Below are 19,343 nucleotides of genomic sequence, written 5' to 3'. Positions count from 1 at the left end.
GCTTTAGAAAAAAATGAAAAGTCCCGTTCAGTAGAATGATGACACCTCCAGACATCTTGTAAGTCTGAGGTCCTTAAAAAATAGGAGAGGTCTGATCTGCGGGAGTGTATCGGGCTGTCCCTGGATATGTCCTGGCGGGTATTTGCAACCGTATTCAGGTCTCCCCCAAGAAGTACATACCCCCTGATACCAGGTTTAAGGCGTTTCCACAATTTTCTCAAGAAGGCACTTTGGTTTACATTTGGGGCATACACATTGAGAATGGAGTAGGCAACATTGTTGATTTCACATGTAAGGAGAAGAAAGCGGCCATCTGGATCAGACTGATGTGAGATATATTTAAAAACCACAGTATCTTTGATGAGGATGGCCACGCCCCCCTTTTTCTTGGGGCTGTTAGCATAGTAGGCATGAGGGAATTGCTTAGCTCTAAGTAGGGGATGTGCAGCAGCACAGAAATGGGTTTCCTGTAGTAGTATGACATCACATTTTTGCGACTTGAGTTCTCTCCACAACATATGTCTCTTAAAGGGACTGTTGAGACCGCGGACGTTCAGAGATGTCAGCTTAAAAGCCATGGTGGAAAAGAGTGCTGTGTACTCTTCTGTAGAAATTCACAGAGAAAAAGAAAAAAAGAAAAATAAAAACGTACAAAGCAAAATAAAAACGACGGCCCCTACCCCACTCCTTGGTTTGGATGAGGAGCTCAGCAGCTGGATATTCTAGGGTTCTGCGTGGAGGACTTGGTGTATGTAAGCCAGCCGAAGGTCTCCTTATGGAAGATCACTGGTGATAGGTCTCTTGTGACAAGGCAGGAGAAGAGAAAAAATTAAACCTTCAAAGTAGACAGGGGAACAGGGAAAAAGAAAACAAAAACACATAAAACGAGAGGCGCCCAAAGAGGCCGCGCCTGTTGGTAAAAATTAGACGATATCCGAATGGAAATCTGAGCAGACTAGGAATCTGCTAACTTGGGGCAACTAGAATAAAACACTCTTCAAAAAGCCGAACAGAACTGCCGGATGCCGTTGGGTAGACATGTTTTGAATATGGAGGGTCAACTCCTGTGTGAGCCAATGGGGCACATTTGTGGAGCACCCCCTGTTTAAGTAGCAGGAGAGTGATCAGACCCCTGGGGATTAGGCTGATCTTCTTGGTCATCAGAGTCCAGAATGCCCCATTGGCGGAGCAGTGTAAGTCCATAGTCCAAGGTCGTTATTTTAAATTCCCTGTCTCCCTTTGTGACCAAAAGCGTAGCTGGGTAGTTCCAACGGTACTGTATATGATGATTCCTCAGCGGTTTCGTTACGGTCATTAAGTTCCGTCTGCGATTCATCGTGTGTGCTGATAGATCTGCAAAGAAGGATAGGCCTTTCACGCTGTCTGGGAGATCTACAGCCCGTCTCATCCGTGCCATCAGTCTCTCCTTCACAGTATAGAAATGTATCCTAGCGATGGCATCTCTGGGGTACTTATCTGGTATATGTTTAGGTTTAGGCAACCTATGAATTCTGTCTATTGCTAGATCAGAGATGGCTGTATTCGGTAGCAACTCCTGCATTATGGAGGTGAGGTAGTCTGCCAGATCTTGGGGCTTAACAGATTCAGGGATGCCTCTTATCTTGACATTGTTCCGTCTGGAACGGTCCTCAAGATCTGCAACTTTGGATTTCAGCCATGTTATTTCATCATCATGCTCGTTATGGGCATCAACCATATCATTGAACGTGGTGGCAAACTCCCCCATTTTGTCCTCTATAGTGGACACCCTGTCAGTCACTGCAACTACCGCAGTATTGCATTGGGACATCAACTGCAGCATATCAGAGTGGATAGCCGAGCGCAGTGAAAGCATCATGTCCCTTAGCATAGATGCCATGACAGGCTGGTCGTTTGCAGGGAGAGCAGCCATTGTCTCCTGAAATTCTAGAGTGTCATTTATGGTGAGGCCTCGCTGAGAGGCCGCAGCTGTGTGATCAGTCTTTTGCTTTGACTTCACGGGGCTGTTAGATTGCGATGCCGGGGAAGACTGTGGAGAGGTCCCCATACCTCCTTTCAGTGTGCCCGAGGTACTCCCTCTCTCCTCCGAGCATGGGGATTGTACGGGCATGGGATGTGTGGAGCGCGGCGGGCCGGCGCCATCTTGGCTGCGCGGCCTGTTGTTGTGCGGGGTGAAGAAATTCAGCATCTTACCCGGCTTTCCACGATCCTTCCTCTTCCGATGCATGACCGGAGTGTGCCCACGGGTGTGCGGATCGTAGCTGGGTATGTGTGGAGTGACCCTCTCCGTCCTTATCAGCTCCGGACTGTCAGTGTAGCGAGGAGCTGTGAGCTCACGCTGCCATTCACCTCGCTCGCCGGCTCCGCCCCCAAAACATGATATTTTTAATCACTATATATATACACATTTATTTGTTTAATTATTTCTTATACACATTCCATGAATTTTCTATATATTTTTCACATATATATTTTTCAATATATATAATTTTTCCTCTTTTGAATATATATATATATACACTTTTTCAATAATTCTTCACTTTAAACAGTGTTTTCATGTACGAAGTCTACCCAGTACCATATATATATTTTTTTTTTCACATGTTTTTTCCAACAGGGTACACGTACTTCGTTTCTTATATCATTATATTGGGGATTTATTTACATCGGTTAGAAAACTTTTCTGATCAAGTATCGATCTGTTGATACATACTCACACTATTGAATATGTTTTTTGTATATTGAATATTTCACAGTTCACATAAGTATACATATACATATATTGTATACAGGTTTATTTTAGCACGATTACATTTATGTATTTTTAATAATACTGAGTTTTGTTCAACACAAATGCACATTTTTTGTCTTAAATGAATATTTTGTCATTGATGTATTTTTGTACATATATCACTATTATTGTGTATTTGAATTTGTATTTGTTTTCGTTTGGGGCCATTCTGTTTGTGCACTTTAAATCCACAGACTTGTAGCCGACACCTATTCAGATAATCAATCAATCAATGAACCTGAATGTTTACAGCTGCTTGTATGGGTTTATCTGTGGTAGCTGCACACACAGAATGGAGCTGGCAATGAGTAAGCGACATCCCTAAGTCGTGAAACGCGTCTGCCTTTGTGTCCTGCATCCACAGTGTGTTGTTCCAGTTTGCCTATTTGTTTGATGTGGAATAAATTTTACTCCAATTTTTGATTTACTTCGGAGTGCGGTCATCTCCTTTTTTTGCTATATGTGATTCCGGATTGACGGATCCGACCAGCACCTGACATCCAGCCCACCTGGAGCGGTCTTTTCCCAATTGGATTTCAGCTCCCACAGAAAATGGCATGCTATGAGGGACAATGGAAGAAGAGGAGGAGCCAAGATTGCCAGTGGGGGAACCCATTAGAGGAGGATCAGGGCTGCTCTTTTCAAATCTATTGCACGGAGCAGGCAAGTATAACATGTTTATTACTTCCAGGGTATTAAAAAAAAAAAAAAAAAAAAAAAAACTTTGCTACCACTTTCAAGTCCATCTGCTACTAGATCACATGATAAAATGTGATAAGTAGAAAAAAGGTACCCACATACCACTGCTTTGTCATAAATTCTCAGGAGCATATACAGAATACCCTTGGAACTCCAAGCACTCAGATCATAGATCCTGACATAGCTTCAGAGCAAGAGGCCATCCAAACCCATACATTCACAAACTAGACAACTCCCAATAGATCCTGCTTTGCAGAAAGTACGTAGGCGGTGCCAGTGTTATCAATATTTGAATTAGACATTGAAATTTTCAGTTTTTCTATCAATGCATTTAAAGGGTCAACAGAGAACGAATATTTCTATTTTTAATAAATGTCAGAATAAATGTTTATCCAAATTATCTTAATCTCTGGTGGTCTTTCTGATCTGCACAACTGCCATTGCCAATACAGCAGGGTACCATATTGTTTAGCAATTTTAATTCTATTTAGAATGCTGCAGGCCTTGCAGTAAAAAAGCCAGAAATAACAGTAGTGAATTTGTGCCACTGTAGTCTCAAAGCGATATGAGTTTCTAAGGGGGAGACTAAGTCTGCTCATTGCCACCTACAACTGAAGTATAAAAAAAAAAAAAAACTCCAAGTTAACTGAAGGCAAAACCTTTATAATGTATGGGTTATAGCCTGTACATTTTTTGCCACCTGTGTCCAATAGGTGAGATTTCACTTCATTTCAATAGGGTGGCTTCTGCACGTTCCAAGAAAGAACGCACAAGACAAAGTACCATCTTGTACTTGCGTAGAAGCAAGAAATAAAAATCCATTCTAGCACAAATAAAGAAGCCAGTAGACTCTAGACTGAAGTTCTTGCTGAAACGTTCATAATGCTAAATAAGGTATATAATACTATATACAGATGCATCTCATAAAATTAGAAAATAATCAAAAAGTGAATTTGTTTCAGTAATTCAAAAAATGGAAATTCAGGTTTCATATAGATGCGTTACACACAGACAGCGTGATATATTTCAAGCATTTCTTTCTTTTAATTTTGAGGATTATGGCTTACAGCTAGCAAAAACCCGAAAGTCAGTATCTCAGAAAATGTGATTATTACACAAGACCAATAAAAAAAAAATGAATTTTTAATATAGAAATGTTGGCTTACTGAAAAGCATGTTCCTGTACAGTATAGTATGCACTCAATACTTTGTCAGGGCTCCTTTTGCATGAATTACTGCATCAAAGCAGCATGGCGGCGATCGGCACTGCTGTGGTGTTATGGAAGCTCAGGTTGCATTGATAGCAGCCTTCAGCTCGTCTGCATTGTTGGGTCTGGTGTCTCATCTTCCCCTTGACAATACCCCACAGATTCTTTATGGGGTTTAGATCAGGCGAGTTTGCTGGCCAAACAAGCACAGTGGTACCATGATCATTAAACCAGGTATTGGTACTTTTGGGCAGGTGCCAAGTCCAGCTAGAAAATGAAATCAGCATCTCCATAAAGCTGGTCAGCAGTGGGAAGCATGAAGTGCTCTAGAATTTCCTGGTAGAGGGCTGCGCTGACTTTGGACTTGATAAAACACAGTGGACCAACACCAGCAGATGACATGGCTCCCCAAATCACTGACTGTGGAAACTTTACACTGGACCTCATGCAACTTGGATTCTGTGCCTCTCCCCTCTTCCTCCAGACTCTGAAAAATTTTGCATTTCATTTGAAAATTAAGGTCTTAGAGTCCGTGATGATTTGGGGTTTACAGGTAGGAGCCGCAAGGTCAAACACCCAAACACGCATAAGAGATGGCCACCAAGAAGGTCACCTATAGTGAAAGACAGAGGAACGACTCAGACGTCTGCTAAAAAGGACTTAAACAAGGCCTATGGGTTAACGTTAAAGTCCCATGGTATCAAAAAAGGCAGAGGAGGAGAACAGGGTTACCCCCTGGATACAAGTACACACCAGGGAGAAGGATGCCACAGAACGTGGGAAAAGGCAGACACATGGCCCCCACAACCCTCAAGGGAAGTAAAAAAATAAGCGATTGAGAACTTGCAGGAATGAACCCTGTGACTCACAGTACCTGAAGCAGACCATTCAGGTGTTTAAAAGCAAGCAAAATAGCCTCCCAGGTGTGTGAAATAAAAAGATGTGGACTTCTAGGTGCTAGGCACTGTGAACATGACAGCTTAAGGCCCCTTTCACACAGGCGGACCGTTCAGATTCGCCTGTTTGTTTTTTTGGCGGATCTGAACGGTCCCCCCATGCATTCCTATGGGGCATCGGATGGCAGCGGAGACATGTCCGCTGACATCCGACCCGATCCGTCAAATCTGGACGGATGGAAACCCTATTTTCCATCCGTCCAGCAGATCGGATCGGATGGGATCGGATGAGAATGGACAGACGGTCCGTTCCCATCTGATTTCCCCCAGAGAGATGCATGGGGAACTGACAGCTGTGTCTCCGCACACAGCGCGGAAACACAGCTGTCCTCCTGCTGCTCAGCGGGGGATCCGCGGCTCAATCCCCCGCTGAGAAAAACTGAATCCGTCCGACGGACGGATAGTGTGAAAGGGGCCTTAGTGTGAAAGAGACATTTAATACAAAACCCAATTGACAACAGCCAAGCCATTAAGCCAGTGATTGGAGCGTAGGGTGGAAAATTGGACCTTGGTAATAAAAGATCCATTGGCATGGTGCCATGGAGTGATCACAACCGGTCAAGATCTGCAAACCAATCCGTGCATGGCCTATCCAGACTCCCAAAGAAAAAAGACAGAAAGCCCTTTCCCAGTCTATTCCTGGTAGCAACTGGGAAAGGGGCTTCAGAGGGAAGGAAGCCACAGCAGGGAGTACAACTCAAATTCCAAAAAAGTTGGAAAGCTGTGTAAAATCTACATAACAGAATGCAATGATTTACAAAAAAAAAAAAAAAAAAAATTGAAATGGAGGGCAGTAAAGCATCATAAAAAAATTGGGACAGGGCCATGTTTACCATGGCATAGCATCCCCGCTTTAAACACTATGTAAATGTCTGGGAACAGAGAAGATCAATTTGCTGTAGTTTTGGGAGAGAAAGGTTATCCCATTCCTACTTGATATAGGATTCTAACTGCTTAACGGTCCTGGGTCTTATCATATTTTTTGTTTCAATATGCACCAAATATTTATTTTCAAATGGTGAAAGGTCTGGACTGTAGATATAGGTCAGTTAGGCATCAGGGCTTTTCTACTATCAAGCTATGCTGTTGTCATAGATGTAGTATGTGGTTTAGCAATGCTCTGCTGAAATATGCAAGGCCTGCTGTGAAAGACGTATGCAGGTTTTAGAGCAGCATATGCTGCCATTCAAATATCTGTTTGCATTGATGGTTCCTTTACAGATGTGCAAGCTGCCAATTCCATACGCACTAATGCATCCCCATACAATCAGATAAAGGCTTTCGAACTGAGCGCTTTTAAAAAGCCAGGCCTCTATCCTCTTTATTCCCAAGGACACAGCACCCATGGTTGCCAAAAAGAAGGTAAACTTTCGATTCCTCAAACTACACAACAGTTTTCCACTTTGCAACAGACTGTTTTAAATGATCTTTGGCCCATAGAAGATGGTGGCATTTCTGGATCATGTTCAGATATGGCTCCTCCTTTGCATGAAAGAACATTGCATTTCTGGATGGCACGATGAACTGTATTCACAGACTGTGATTTTTGGAAGTATTACTGAGTCTATGCAGTGATGTCCATCGCAGAATCATGCCTGTTTTTAATGCAGTGCTGTCTAAAGGCCCAAAGAGCACGGCATCCAATATTGTATTTCGGCATCGTCCCTTCCGCACAGAGATTGCTCTAGATTCTCAGAATCTTGATATTCTATACTGTGCAACATTATTCTGAAATTGTTAATTGTTGAATGCAGCTTTTCACAGACTGATGAACCTCTGCTTATCTTTACTTCTGAAACACTCTCGACTCTTTAGGATGCTTTTTATACCCAGTCATGTGATGGACCTGTTGCCAATTAACCTAATTAGTTGCTCAATGTTTTCAGTTCTTCCTTGTTAGTACCACCTGTTTTGCCAGCTTTTTGTTGTACTGTTCCAACTTATTGGAGACATGTTGCTGCCATGAATTTAAAAAATTACCTTTTTTGTATGGTACACTTTCTCAGTTTAAACACATTGGTACTTCTATTGCGCAGCCAAATTTACACAGCGCCTTACATATAAATTATACATTCATATCAGTCCATGCCCACAAGGAGCTTACATTTGGTGTGTTTTCCATTTTCTATTGTGAATGAAACATGGTTTTATGAGAATTGCAAATCATTCAGTTTGTATGTATATTTCACACACTGTCCCAATTTTGTGGAATTTGGGTTGTACATGAGCCACGAGCAACAAGAGCATTCAATGCATTTGCTCAAGGACCCATTCTGAAGAGCCATAATGGAGACAAATTTGAAAAAGAACCTCAGGGGCAAGGCCATTACCCTGGTTTAGATTCTGGTGGCCAAGATTATCCGCCTGCCAGTTGTCCACTGCCATGAAGTGAACCGCAGATAGGGCTGGTACATTAGGATTCGCCCAACTGAGAATCCCAATCACCCCACAGGGCCACCAGGGAGCTTGTGGTGCTGCCCTAAGAATTGATGTAGACCAAAGTCATAGCATAGTCAGATTGCAGTCTGATTAGAAAACACCCAGGTAGAGCCATCCATGTGAGCGGGGAAGAAGAACTGTCCGGAGCTCCAGAATCTTGAATGCAAAGCTAGTCTCCTTCAGAAACTATCGGTCCTGAACAGAGAAGTGATCACACCCCCACACCTGAAAAAGCTAGTGTATGATGATAATCTGGCAATTAAGAGGAAGAACTAGGAACGACGGCAGAATAAACTCAAACTAAGGATGCATTGGTCAGGCAAGAACAGCAAATGGGAAGAGCCAGTGACCCAGGAACTCTGTTCCCTTGGTCACAACTCTCGATTTAGATGCCTGGAATGGTTTTGTGCACATGCACCTCATGTGAAAAGGCATCATGAAGTCCAGAATGCTCATGGAAGGACGCAGTTCGCATGGAGATTAAAAGACCTGAAGATACAGCTTCAAAACCCAAGCCTTTAGAGGTGTTAAAGAGTCCCAGGTTCTCCAACAAGGAGGGGGATTTAGGACAGACTTGTGCCCTTAGGCCAAAATTTGGATAGACACCATCCCCTTTGGGAACAAACCGTAGCAAAAAAGTACACAAACCCTTTGAAATTAACTGGTTTTCTGCAGTAAGGATGACATCCCATCCCTCACTCTCCTGGCTGATGCCCAATGGAAAAAACTATCCAAGAAAAGGCACTCCCCAACCCCAGGATCCTCTCCCTCTTGTGGCTAACTGTACTATTTTTGTTGCTCTGACATCTGCAGTTCGCCTGCGATATTTTTCAGATCCCCCTCACGAAGTTTGTCTGCCAGCATCCTCTAGTGTCTGTTTTCACACAGGCTTGCTAGGCTGTAAGGTTTGATTGTCTTACTTTTCTCATGTTTTGACTTGTTGCTTTTAGGTTCTCTTTTAGGGGTGCTGATGAGGGGCGCTTGGCTGGTCCACCCCATATGGATGTTGACCTTTCCAGACCCCCCATGGCTCCGCATTCCTTTGAGAGGGCCTGTTCCCTCTCGCTTGCCCCCTGTCTCCCTACTCCTAGGGGTAGGGGGCTTGGGGACCAGCTTCCTCTCCTTGCACAGCACCGCAGTATTCTGCATGCACAGGCCTTGATTGGCAGTGCTGGGCTTTTTGCCCTTCTCTACTTTCGTTTTTTCTCTTTCTGCTCTTATTCTTGCCCTTCCCCCATCCTTCTCTTGGTTACCCGTCCGGTGGCAGCTGAAGGTAAGCTACATGCGCTTTATCGCTCCTGTGATTGCCTATGGCTTCGGTTAACGTTGTGACCCTTAATGTCTGGGGCCTCCACGCACCTGGAAAACAGCATCACTTGTACCGTGACCTTTAATGCCTTAAGGGCGACGTGGCTTTTGTTCTTTCAGGAAACTCCTCTTCCATACATCTTCAAAATTAAACTATATTCCTCATCCTTCCCTACCTGGCATTACAGACCCTCGGACATTCATAAGGCTAAGGGTGTGGCGATAGGGTCTCACAGGAATGTGGCCTTTACTCCAAGCTCTTCCATGTCAGACAAATATGGCAGGTTTTTATTTGTTTGTAATTTTCTGTGTATTATTGCTAATGTTTATGCTCTCAACCATGACCAGGCCAGCCTCATTGCCTCCACCCTCTCTAAGCTCAGTGAGTTCGCTTCGGGTTGTGTGATCCTTGCTGGAGACCTGAATGTCCCCCTGGAGCCGAAAATTGACACCTCCAAAAGGTATTTCTCAAATTTTTGCTAAACGATTATCTTATATGTGCAAATTCCTCCTTCATGACCAACTCATGGACACCTGGAGAATTATGCACCCGGGGGGGGGGGGGGGGGGGGACGGGACGCGACTACTCTTGCTTCTCACATGTGCATACTTCCTATTCCAGGTTAGACTACATTTTTATAGACCACCATCACCTGGAGCTGATCCAAAGAACTACTATTGCCGAAACTACCCTATCGGATCACGTGTCTATATGTCTGACCCTTAGGATTCCTTCTCTCCCTGTAAAAATCACTAATTGGAGACTTAATGACACATTGCTAGATGATCTGCTTGAAAAGCAATGGACGAGCGATGATTTGTCGCTCTTCTTTGCCTTCAATATGGATCCTGACATATCCCTGGGGCCGATTTGGGAGGCCCACAAGGCTCACATTAGGGGAAAGCTGATAGAATTAGGTGCTAGGAAAAAGAGCGCAGTGAGCGACAGAGCTCGCCGATTCGTGCTATTGCCTCGCTGGAACTCAATCATAAGCAGTCACAATCCTCTGCTCTTCTCTGACACCTTACCGCTAAATGTGAGGAATTAAAGTCCTTTTTGTTTCCGGACCATAAGACGCAGTTTCACTTACTCTCGCAATGCTTATATAAATTCGGGAATAAAGCTAGCCGTGTCCTGGCGCGATCGCTATGCAAACAAAAATCTGCATCGCTCATCCCTAAAATTAAAACGTCTGGGAACTCTATGGCCCACGACACTACCTCTATTGCTAAAGAATTCCGCCATTTTTATCAACAACTGTACCAAGTCCATGCAACTTGGACCAATACCTTAGAGCGTAGAGACAGAATCCGTGAGTACCTAGCCGCTGCCCAACTCTCCACCCTTCCCGGTGCCTCTTTGGAGGCTCTGGAGGGTGAGATCACGACGGAGGAGCTTAAGCGCGCTCTGGACTCAATTGTTTCCAGTAAGGCCCCTGGCCCGGATGGCTTCTCAGTCAATTACCGACTCTTCCAGGATCAACTTCTTCCACACTTCCAGGCGTATGCGGCCCTCCCATCCCGGGGAGCCTACGCCCTGAAACCCTCCACACCCATATCATGATTCTACCGAAACATGGGAAGGATCCGAGCTTATCTAGCAGCTTTAGACCAATTTCGCTTCTAAACATAGATTTAAAGCTTTATGCCAAAGCCTTCGTTGATAGATTGTTGCCCCTAATGCCGCAATGGATCTCGAAAGACCAGGCCGGATTTATTCCTGGCCATGAAGCGAGGGACAACTCCCTTCGTACGTCATCCCTAATCTCTTACCTTAGACGCACCGCGGAACCCACCCTATTGCTTTCTACTGATACCAAGAAGGCATTTGACAGGGTGGAGTGGGTGTTCCTCTTGGAAACCCTGTCCTCCCTGGGCATTGGTCCGCGGATGCTGGACAGGATAAAAGCGTTGTATGCTACCCCGACAGCGAAATTGCGGGTAAACAGCACGTTGAGTGATACCTTCACCCTCCATAATGGTACTCGTCAGGGCTGCTCCCTGTCCCCCTTATTATTCGCCTTCTCCCTTGAACCCTTTTTTCCCATGGTTAGGCTGAACCCCAACATTCATGGTATCAAGGTCCGCCAATCTGAACATAAAATATGCTGCGTACGCGGAACATGTCTTGTTTTATGTCCAGCAGCCCACAGTTACATTCCCTAACGTAATGTCGGCATTTACCTCATAGGGAACTTTAACTCCAAAAAAAACCTATCCAAATCAGAAATTCGAAATGTGACGCTACCTCCCAAACTCACTGCTTCCCTAAAACTGGCTTTCCCCTTTGCCTGGCAAAAAAGGTTATTTACAGTACCTGGATATTGGCCTCACAGCTTGTCCTCGTTGCTTGTTTCGTGAGAATTACCTACCCCTACTCAATGCTATCTGTACTGATTTCGGCAAATGGAATTCTCTGGCCCATTCATGGTTGAGTAGAATTAATGTAATTAGAATGAATGTATTGCCTAGACTTATTTTTATTCCAAATGATACCATTCCTGGTCCCCCCCTGTATTCTTTAAAATCCTGACTTCATTATTTTGTAAATATGTCTGACACTGCAGACAGTATTAAAATACTGACTTCATTCGTTCGTAAATATGTCTGGCAGAAACCTGGAAGAAATCTTTCCGTATTTGGGGACGAAATCTGTTTTCCTCTAGACGTAAAGAGTGCCCCCTTGTCCTCTGTACTGACCTTAAAGTGAATAACTCAACACCAAGTTCACTATAAGGACCCCTTATGTATTTTTACATGTTGATCATATCCTCCCTTAATCTCCTCTTCTCAAGAGAGAATTCAGTTCCTCAAATCTTTTCTCATAGCCGAGCTCCTCCAGGTCTCTTATCAGTTTGGTTGCCCTTCCCTGCACTTTCTCCAGTTCCCCGATATCCTTTTTAAGAACTGGTGCCCAAAACTGAACTGCATATTCCAGATGAGGTCTTAATGATTTGTACAGGGGCAAAATTATATCTCTCTCTGGAAACCATGCCTCTGTTAATACAAGAAGGACTTTGCTTACTTTAGAAACCTCAGCTTGGCATTGCATGCATTTATTAAGCTTAGGATCTACCAGAACACCCAGATCCTTCTCCGCTATGGATTCCCCCAGTTCTACTCACCCTTGTATGTATGATGCATGCATATTCTTAGCCCCCAAGTGCATAACTACATTTATCAACATTAAAGCTCATTTGCCACATAGTTGCCCAATGAAACAGTGCATTGAGGTCGGCTTGTAAATTGGAGACATCCTGTAAGGAAGTTATTCCACTGCAAAGCTTGGTGTCATCTGCAAAGACTGAAATGCTACTTTTAATGCCAGACCCTATATAATTTATAAAGGTATTAAAAAGTAAGGGTCCTAACACTTAGACCCATTCAGAGTAAGAATCATTAACCACTACTCCTCTGAATTCTATCTTTTAGCCAATTTTCTATTAAATTTACAAACTGATCTTTCCAAGCCTGTAGACTTTACCTTACACATTAGCCGTTTGTGGGGAACTGTGTCAAACGCTTTTGCAGAAACCAAGTATACTACGTCCACAGCCACCCCTCTGTCCAAGATTTTACTTAACACCTTATAAAAAGAAATAAGGTTTGACAACTTCTGTCTTTCATGAATCCATGCTGTCTGTTGCCTAAAATATTTTTTTCCAGCAAGAACTTATCTATGTGGTCTTTTATTAAACTCTCCAGTATCTTCCCGACTATAGAAGTTAAACAGGTATATATAGTTACTTTGCAAAGACTTTGATCCCTTTTTAAATATGGGCACCACATTGGCCCTACGCCAATCCAGTGGTACTATTCCAGTCCTTAAAAAGTCCCTAAAAATTTGAAACAAAGGCTTTGAAATTACAGCGCTCAAGTCTTTTAGGATGCTTGGGTGGATGTCATCTGGTCCAGGTGCTTTATCCACCCTTATTCTGTCTAAATATTTCTGGACCACATCACTTGAGCCATTGTGGATCAGTTGGGGCTGTGTCAATACCATCCTTATTACGGTCATGAGCTCCCCCATGCTCCTTTGTATACACAGAGCTGAAGAAAGTATTTAATAACTTTGCCTTCTTTTTGTCCCCAGTCAGTAAATTGTTTAACGTAACCCAGTGACAATCACTCTGAGGCTGCTGGCACATGGATTGTGTCCCTCAAGCTGGAAAATCTTTGTGAAGGGTGCAGCTGAGCGTGGCATTGTTATGCAAGTGACAGCACGGTGTGAGATTGGCCAGTCCTTTGTCATGAGTTGGTGAGGAGTGCAGGGATCTGATATTCGCTTTAGTCACTGTAGGAATGCCAGGAGTGACTAACTGCACCACCACAGGTTGTGGTTAACCAGTGACATTTTTTACACCATTGACCAATAAAAAAATTACACTTACCCTTTTTTCAATTTCTAGAAGTGATCTGTCTGCAAATCGTTCTTGCCGCTGAAACAGAAAAGCCAAATTGCCATCAGCAGGATGTATACGAAAGTATGAGAAGGGTCCCTGACCTCAGAATTTTGTCAAGTTACTCAAAGTCAATCTAAAATACAGGCTATTCCTTTACAGAACAGAAGTTCTACTGGTAAAAAAAAAAAAAAAGGAGCAGCAGAAATGATTAGTTCCTACAAAGATAATACTTTAACTCTTTGCCTCCAGTGCCATATTTGTGTGTTTTGCACACCCATTTTTTTTTTCCTTTTACATGTTTTTCATGCGTTAATATGCATCGCCCTTAGGAGAGCCCAGGGCTGCCCTACACACGGCCAACACTCCAAAGTAGCTCCAGACCCCTTTACGGCTGTCTTACTGGGCACTTAAAACCCCTTCCTGACCAGGCCAATTTTCAGCTTTCAGCGCTCTCACACTTTGAATGACAAGTACATGGTCATGCAACACTGTACCCAAATGACATTTTTATCTTTTTTCCCCACACAAATAGAGCTTTCTTTTGGTGGTATTTAATCGCCACTGGGTTTTTTATTATTTGCTTAAACAAAAGAACGGAAAATTTAAAAAAAAAAAAAAAAAACGTTTTTCATATTTTGTTATAAAATTTTGCAAACAGGTACATTTTTTTCCTTCACTGATGGGCACTCATGAGTGGCACCGATAAGCGACACTGGTGGACACTGATTAGCAGCACTGGAGGGCACTTAGGGGGACCGATGTCCCTCTAACAAACCGGTTAACGGCTTTCTTCTTCACACTACAGTGTAAAGAGGAAAAAAGTCGCTAACTGGCTTTTGTTTACTTTCGTGATCAGCTGTCATTAGCTGACAGCTGATCACCTGGTAAAAGGCCCGCTGTGATTGGCCTTTTACCTTGCTCTGATCAGCCGAGTCCCAAGGAGCACACGCGAGAGAATGGGGCGCTCCTTGTCATTTAAAGCCCTGTAGCCGTCTTTCAGCTATAGCGCAGACGTCAAGTGGTTAAACTGCACGGCTGTAAAATGACGAACTTCAGTACCCTACATTTTCCATAGGTGACAATTTTAAACGCCCCTACAGGTCATGACTAAACAATGGCACGGAATTACTGAACTCACTCCAGCGATATAACATGTGTACCACAATTAACATTTTCGTGTATAGATGCCCACCTGTAACAGTCAGGAGTGTGTAAAACCACTATGTTGCTATCGACGCAAGCCTTGGATCAGTGGCAGGAACAGGGTTAAAAGCTAGTAAATACATCAAATTGATGAGGCAGATAAAACCACTATCTGGATATGCCCATGTCCTAGCATTGTAAAAAACATAAAAAAAAAATGTTTCAAAGTATATTCAAACCTGTGTTGCTTTTTCAAGCTGTAACTTCAGTTCTGTTAATTCAAGGTTGGTGTCATGCAACTGGGCCTTTAGCTTCTCATTTTCTGCTATAATTTGTTCATACAACTGGGGAAAAAAAAAACAAAAAAAAAAACAGAAAAATTTGATACTTTGCAGGAATTCAATAATATAAAGCACAATATTATCAAATTCTATGTACAGGCGGTACCAGGGTTACAAACATCCGACTCCTGCTTACAGAGGGAGACAACAGGAAGTGAAGAGAAATCTACCCCGAGGAAGGGAAATTTACTCCTGTAAGAGTTAGAATGGGAAAAGGGTGTCTCCACTGAAGTTTTATCACCAATCCTTGTTTGCACAATACCACACAATTTTCAGAATCCAATTGTCATAGGGACAGAAAGTAAGGTGATAGCTTCTCAACAGTGACAGAGAGCAAAACAAACGTTACAGGGGTGTTAACCCTTCCCTATGCTATCCAAAAAAACTTAAAAATAATTTTTTTGGCTGGAGCTACACTTAAAAAATTGACCTGTTCTGACTAGCATACAAATTCAACTTAAAACAAACCTATAGACCCTATCTTGTTTGTAACCCGGGAACTGCCTGTACACTGAATGTATTGTCAGGCAAGCATTAGGACATTCTGCTGTTGAAGAGTTTGTTACCCCCAACACTCTATTCCTGATATGTGCCTACTATACTATGTAATTGTATGAGAAAGTATCCTGTTCTCTTTGTATTGCTTTCTTTATGTGAAATCCCTGGTGTTCCTGCCAGTCCATCTGCTTTCCTATTAAAAACTGACCAAACTAAACAGGAGAGCACACAGTGGTGGGTTCTCTAGCTATGCTAGGGTCTCTATGTCATTTCCTTGAATGATCAGACTTGTCCTGACATGCCCTGCCCCCCTTCACAGCCATTCACCAACAAGCTCAGTGTGCTGCTGCTTCTCCTCCCTCCAGCACTTCTGCAGCTAAAAACAAAGGGAATACAATCAAAGAAAAAAAAAACTGGATTTTTGACTTACCGTAAAATCCTTTTCTCTTAAGTTCATTGACGGACGCAGTTCTCTCTGATTCATATCAGTAGGGAAATACTGCCCCCTACAGGAGTAGGACACTAGGCAAAAAAGTTCTGGCTATGCCTATGGGCAGTCCCGGAGGATATACCCTCTCTTCCTGCACAGGATGCCAGTTTTGTATCAAAGCAGTGTCAGAAAAGTAACACCAATCCAACTCAAAATAGAGGGGCGGGTACTGCGTCCGTCAAACTTGAGAAAAGAATTTTACGGCAAGTCAAAAATCCAGTTTTCCTCTCTTGTTCAATAACGGACGCAGTTCTCTACAATTCACATCAGTAGGGACGTCCCAAAGCAGTGCCATAAAATGAGGGGTGGGAACAGCAGAAGAGAACAAGTCCCCAAGGCCAAACATAACCGACCAGGCAACATAGGACTCATCAGCACAAAAGATGAGGCCCACCTGAAAACAGTAAACACCCTCAAGGAAGGCCAAAAGCCCTTCAAACAACAGCCAGCAAAAAACCTTGCGGCCAAAAAGAGGCATCTGCAGATGCCAGCACATCCACCTTATAAAATGTGGTAAAGGTGTGAACAGACTACCAGGTAGCCGACTTACAACCTGGAGCACAGATGCCTACAAGGAAAAAGCCCAGGAAGCACTAGGTGCCCGAGTAGAACATGCCGAAACAGGGAAAGGTAGGACCTGACCCTTAATTGAATAAACCTGCACCACCGTCTGTCCGATCCATCCAAGAATAGACGCAGCAGACGCAGGCAGTCCCGTTCACGGGCCATCCGTAAGTACAGAGAGCGAGCCTGACTCACGAAAAGAGTCAGATGCCAAGTACACCTTGAGTGCCCGCACTCTAAACAGAGTAAGCAATACACATTTAGGCTGTGAGGGCTCAGGACACAAGATGGGAATACAATGTCCCCATGCCAAGTGAACACCAGAAACCACCTTTGTAGGCAAGGACGGATCCGGCGAAGTACCACATGGCCCCATGATCAACATAAAGGGAGGACGATAGGACAATGTCGCCTGTGCCGACACCTGAACGCAGAGGAGACAGCAACCAAGAAGGCCACCTTCTGTAATAAGGTAGGCAGCGGATACCCTCGAATACTTGGAAACAGAGGGTCTAAAAGAACCGACTGCACCAAATCAAAGTCCCCAGTGGGTGACGGAGGTCACACCGGAAGCAAGAAGTGTCGCACCCCCTGGAAGAAGTCACGCACCAGGGCAGAGGCGGCCAACTGGCTTTGGAAGAAATTTGCCAAAACCGAAACCCAACCCTTGACAGAACTCAAGGCCAACTTGTGATCAACTTCCCATTGCAGGACGCCAAGATCCGGGCCACCGAGTAAGAGCGAGGGGGAGCCCACGCAATATACGAATGTCTCATATAATGAACAAAAATCACCCTAGAAGTCGCTTCCCCCGCCTCAAGCAGGGTCGGAATCAGTGAAGCAGCCAAACTCCCATCCTTCAGCACCTGGCAGGCATTCAACAGCCAAGTCGGTAAAGTCAGCAACCGCAAAGTCGGACGGGAGATGGCCCCTGGAGAAAATAACTCCTCCCTGAGAGGAATTCTCCAAGTACTCCTTTCCACCCAGACAGGCTTGCATCCACGGTGATAAGTGTTCAGAAAAAAGGGGAAGGAAGGATTCCAGCTCAAGACTCCCTGGTCAGCCAGCTCAGCCGGACCTGAAAGTCCAGAGAGTTTGTATTCTAGTCCCATTCGAGAAGGATCGTCTTCTGGGGGATCCCGAGAGGGATTGAGCGTAAGGGACCGTCTCGAAAGATGGCACAATCAGTCCTATAACTCGCATACAGGTCCGAAGGGACGACCATGTGCAGGACATGAACCGCAGTCTGAAGTTCCAAGATTTTTTTTTCCCCGGAGGGAGAAACACCCTGACTAAGGGAGAGTCCAACGTCAGCCCCAGATAGTCCAGTCTCATGGAAGGGACCATGGATGACTTCTGAAGGTTCAGAACCCACCTGAAATCCTCCAGAGTTCTCGTGACTTCCAAATTCGTTTGTCAGCACCGTAGGAGATTCCACACGGAGAAGCAGATTGGCCAGGAACCCTGGACCGATACATCCTGCTGCCGCAATAGCGGCAGGACCGGAGCCACACCTTTGTGAAGACCCTAGTAGCATAAGCGAGACCCAAGGGCAATGCCACAAACAGATAGAGATCCTTCCTCACAGCAAAAAACGAAGAACCCGTAGGTGTTCCGAACATAACAGGATGTGAAGTTAGGCAGCTTGATGTCTATGGAGGCCAGGAATCCCCCTGATGCAGGGAAGTCACCGCCGTGTGAACCGATACCAACTTGAATTTTTGATTTGCACGGAACCATCAAAGGACCAGCTGGTCCAGCTTGTTGAACCAGAGCCTGAACTGCCCCACAGAGCGCCAGTAAGCTATCCGGAATGGATCGGGACTCGATCTTGTAACTGGGTCGCATGACCCCCTGAACCCAGCAGCCTGGGATCCGGGCCAGCCGCAGGTCCTCGACTGGCAAGGACCTCCCCCCACCCCCTAGATGGGTGAGGAAACACCTTCAGGCCGAGTAGGCCTAGTCCGCAAGTCTAGAAAAAAACAAACAATCTCATGTTCTCCAGACCAGGGTCGTTTGGAACCACACGCGGAAGTCTGGAAGGACTTCGCCACATTGACCGTCCCCGAGGGACGAAGAAACTGTTTGGAAGCCGAAAGGGAAGAACCCTGACCGCGATGAATGCCCTTACCCTTGTTAGCCTGTGGAAGAAAAACACTCTTCCCCTGTGAGACCCTTATATAATGTTATCCAGGGCAGCGCCAAACAGGCTATCCCCCTGAACAGGGAGATTCATTAAGACAGTCATAGAAGTTTGATCCGCAGACCAACACTACGGTTAAGAACACACTGGACAACCACCGCCGAAAAACGACAAGATGACCTATACAAGGGAGCCTCGACCAGCGCGGCATCGCAAATTGCAGCCCTTGTGCCAGCTGGTCCAACAGCTCCCCAAGGGCAAGCGGGACATGCCCCACACCAAGTCACGGCAGTGGAACTCCGCTCATCAGGCAGAGTCTGCGTGGCAAGGGAAAACAAACACTGTTCCCAGTGCAGACTA

The 19,343-nt window shown here is 44.6% G+C and overlaps 1 protein-coding gene across 1 annotated transcript in view; it reads right to left on the bottom strand.

The window, feature by feature from the left end:
- PPP1R12A (protein phosphatase 1 regulatory subunit 12A) overlaps positions 1 to 19,343 on the bottom strand; it is a 297,833-nt gene that overhangs the window by 16,862 nt on the left and 261,628 nt on the right. The window contains exons 23-24 of the mRNA XM_082254983.1: positions 15,187 to 15,291; positions 13,793 to 13,840 (exon numbers count right to left, since the gene is read on the bottom strand). Coding sequence (XP_082111109.1) covers positions 13,793 to 13,840; positions 15,187 to 15,291 — 153 coding nt within the window. The remainder of the gene's footprint in view (positions 1 to 13,792; positions 13,841 to 15,186; positions 15,292 to 19,343) is intronic.

Source organism: Pelophylax lessonae (genome assembly GCF_965119305.1).
Source record: "Pelophylax lessonae genome assembly, chromosome: 4".
Taxonomy (NCBI): domain Eukaryota; kingdom Metazoa; phylum Chordata; class Amphibia; order Anura; family Ranidae; genus Pelophylax; species Pelophylax lessonae.
This window is presented reverse-complemented; position numbering and strand designations above follow the sequence as displayed.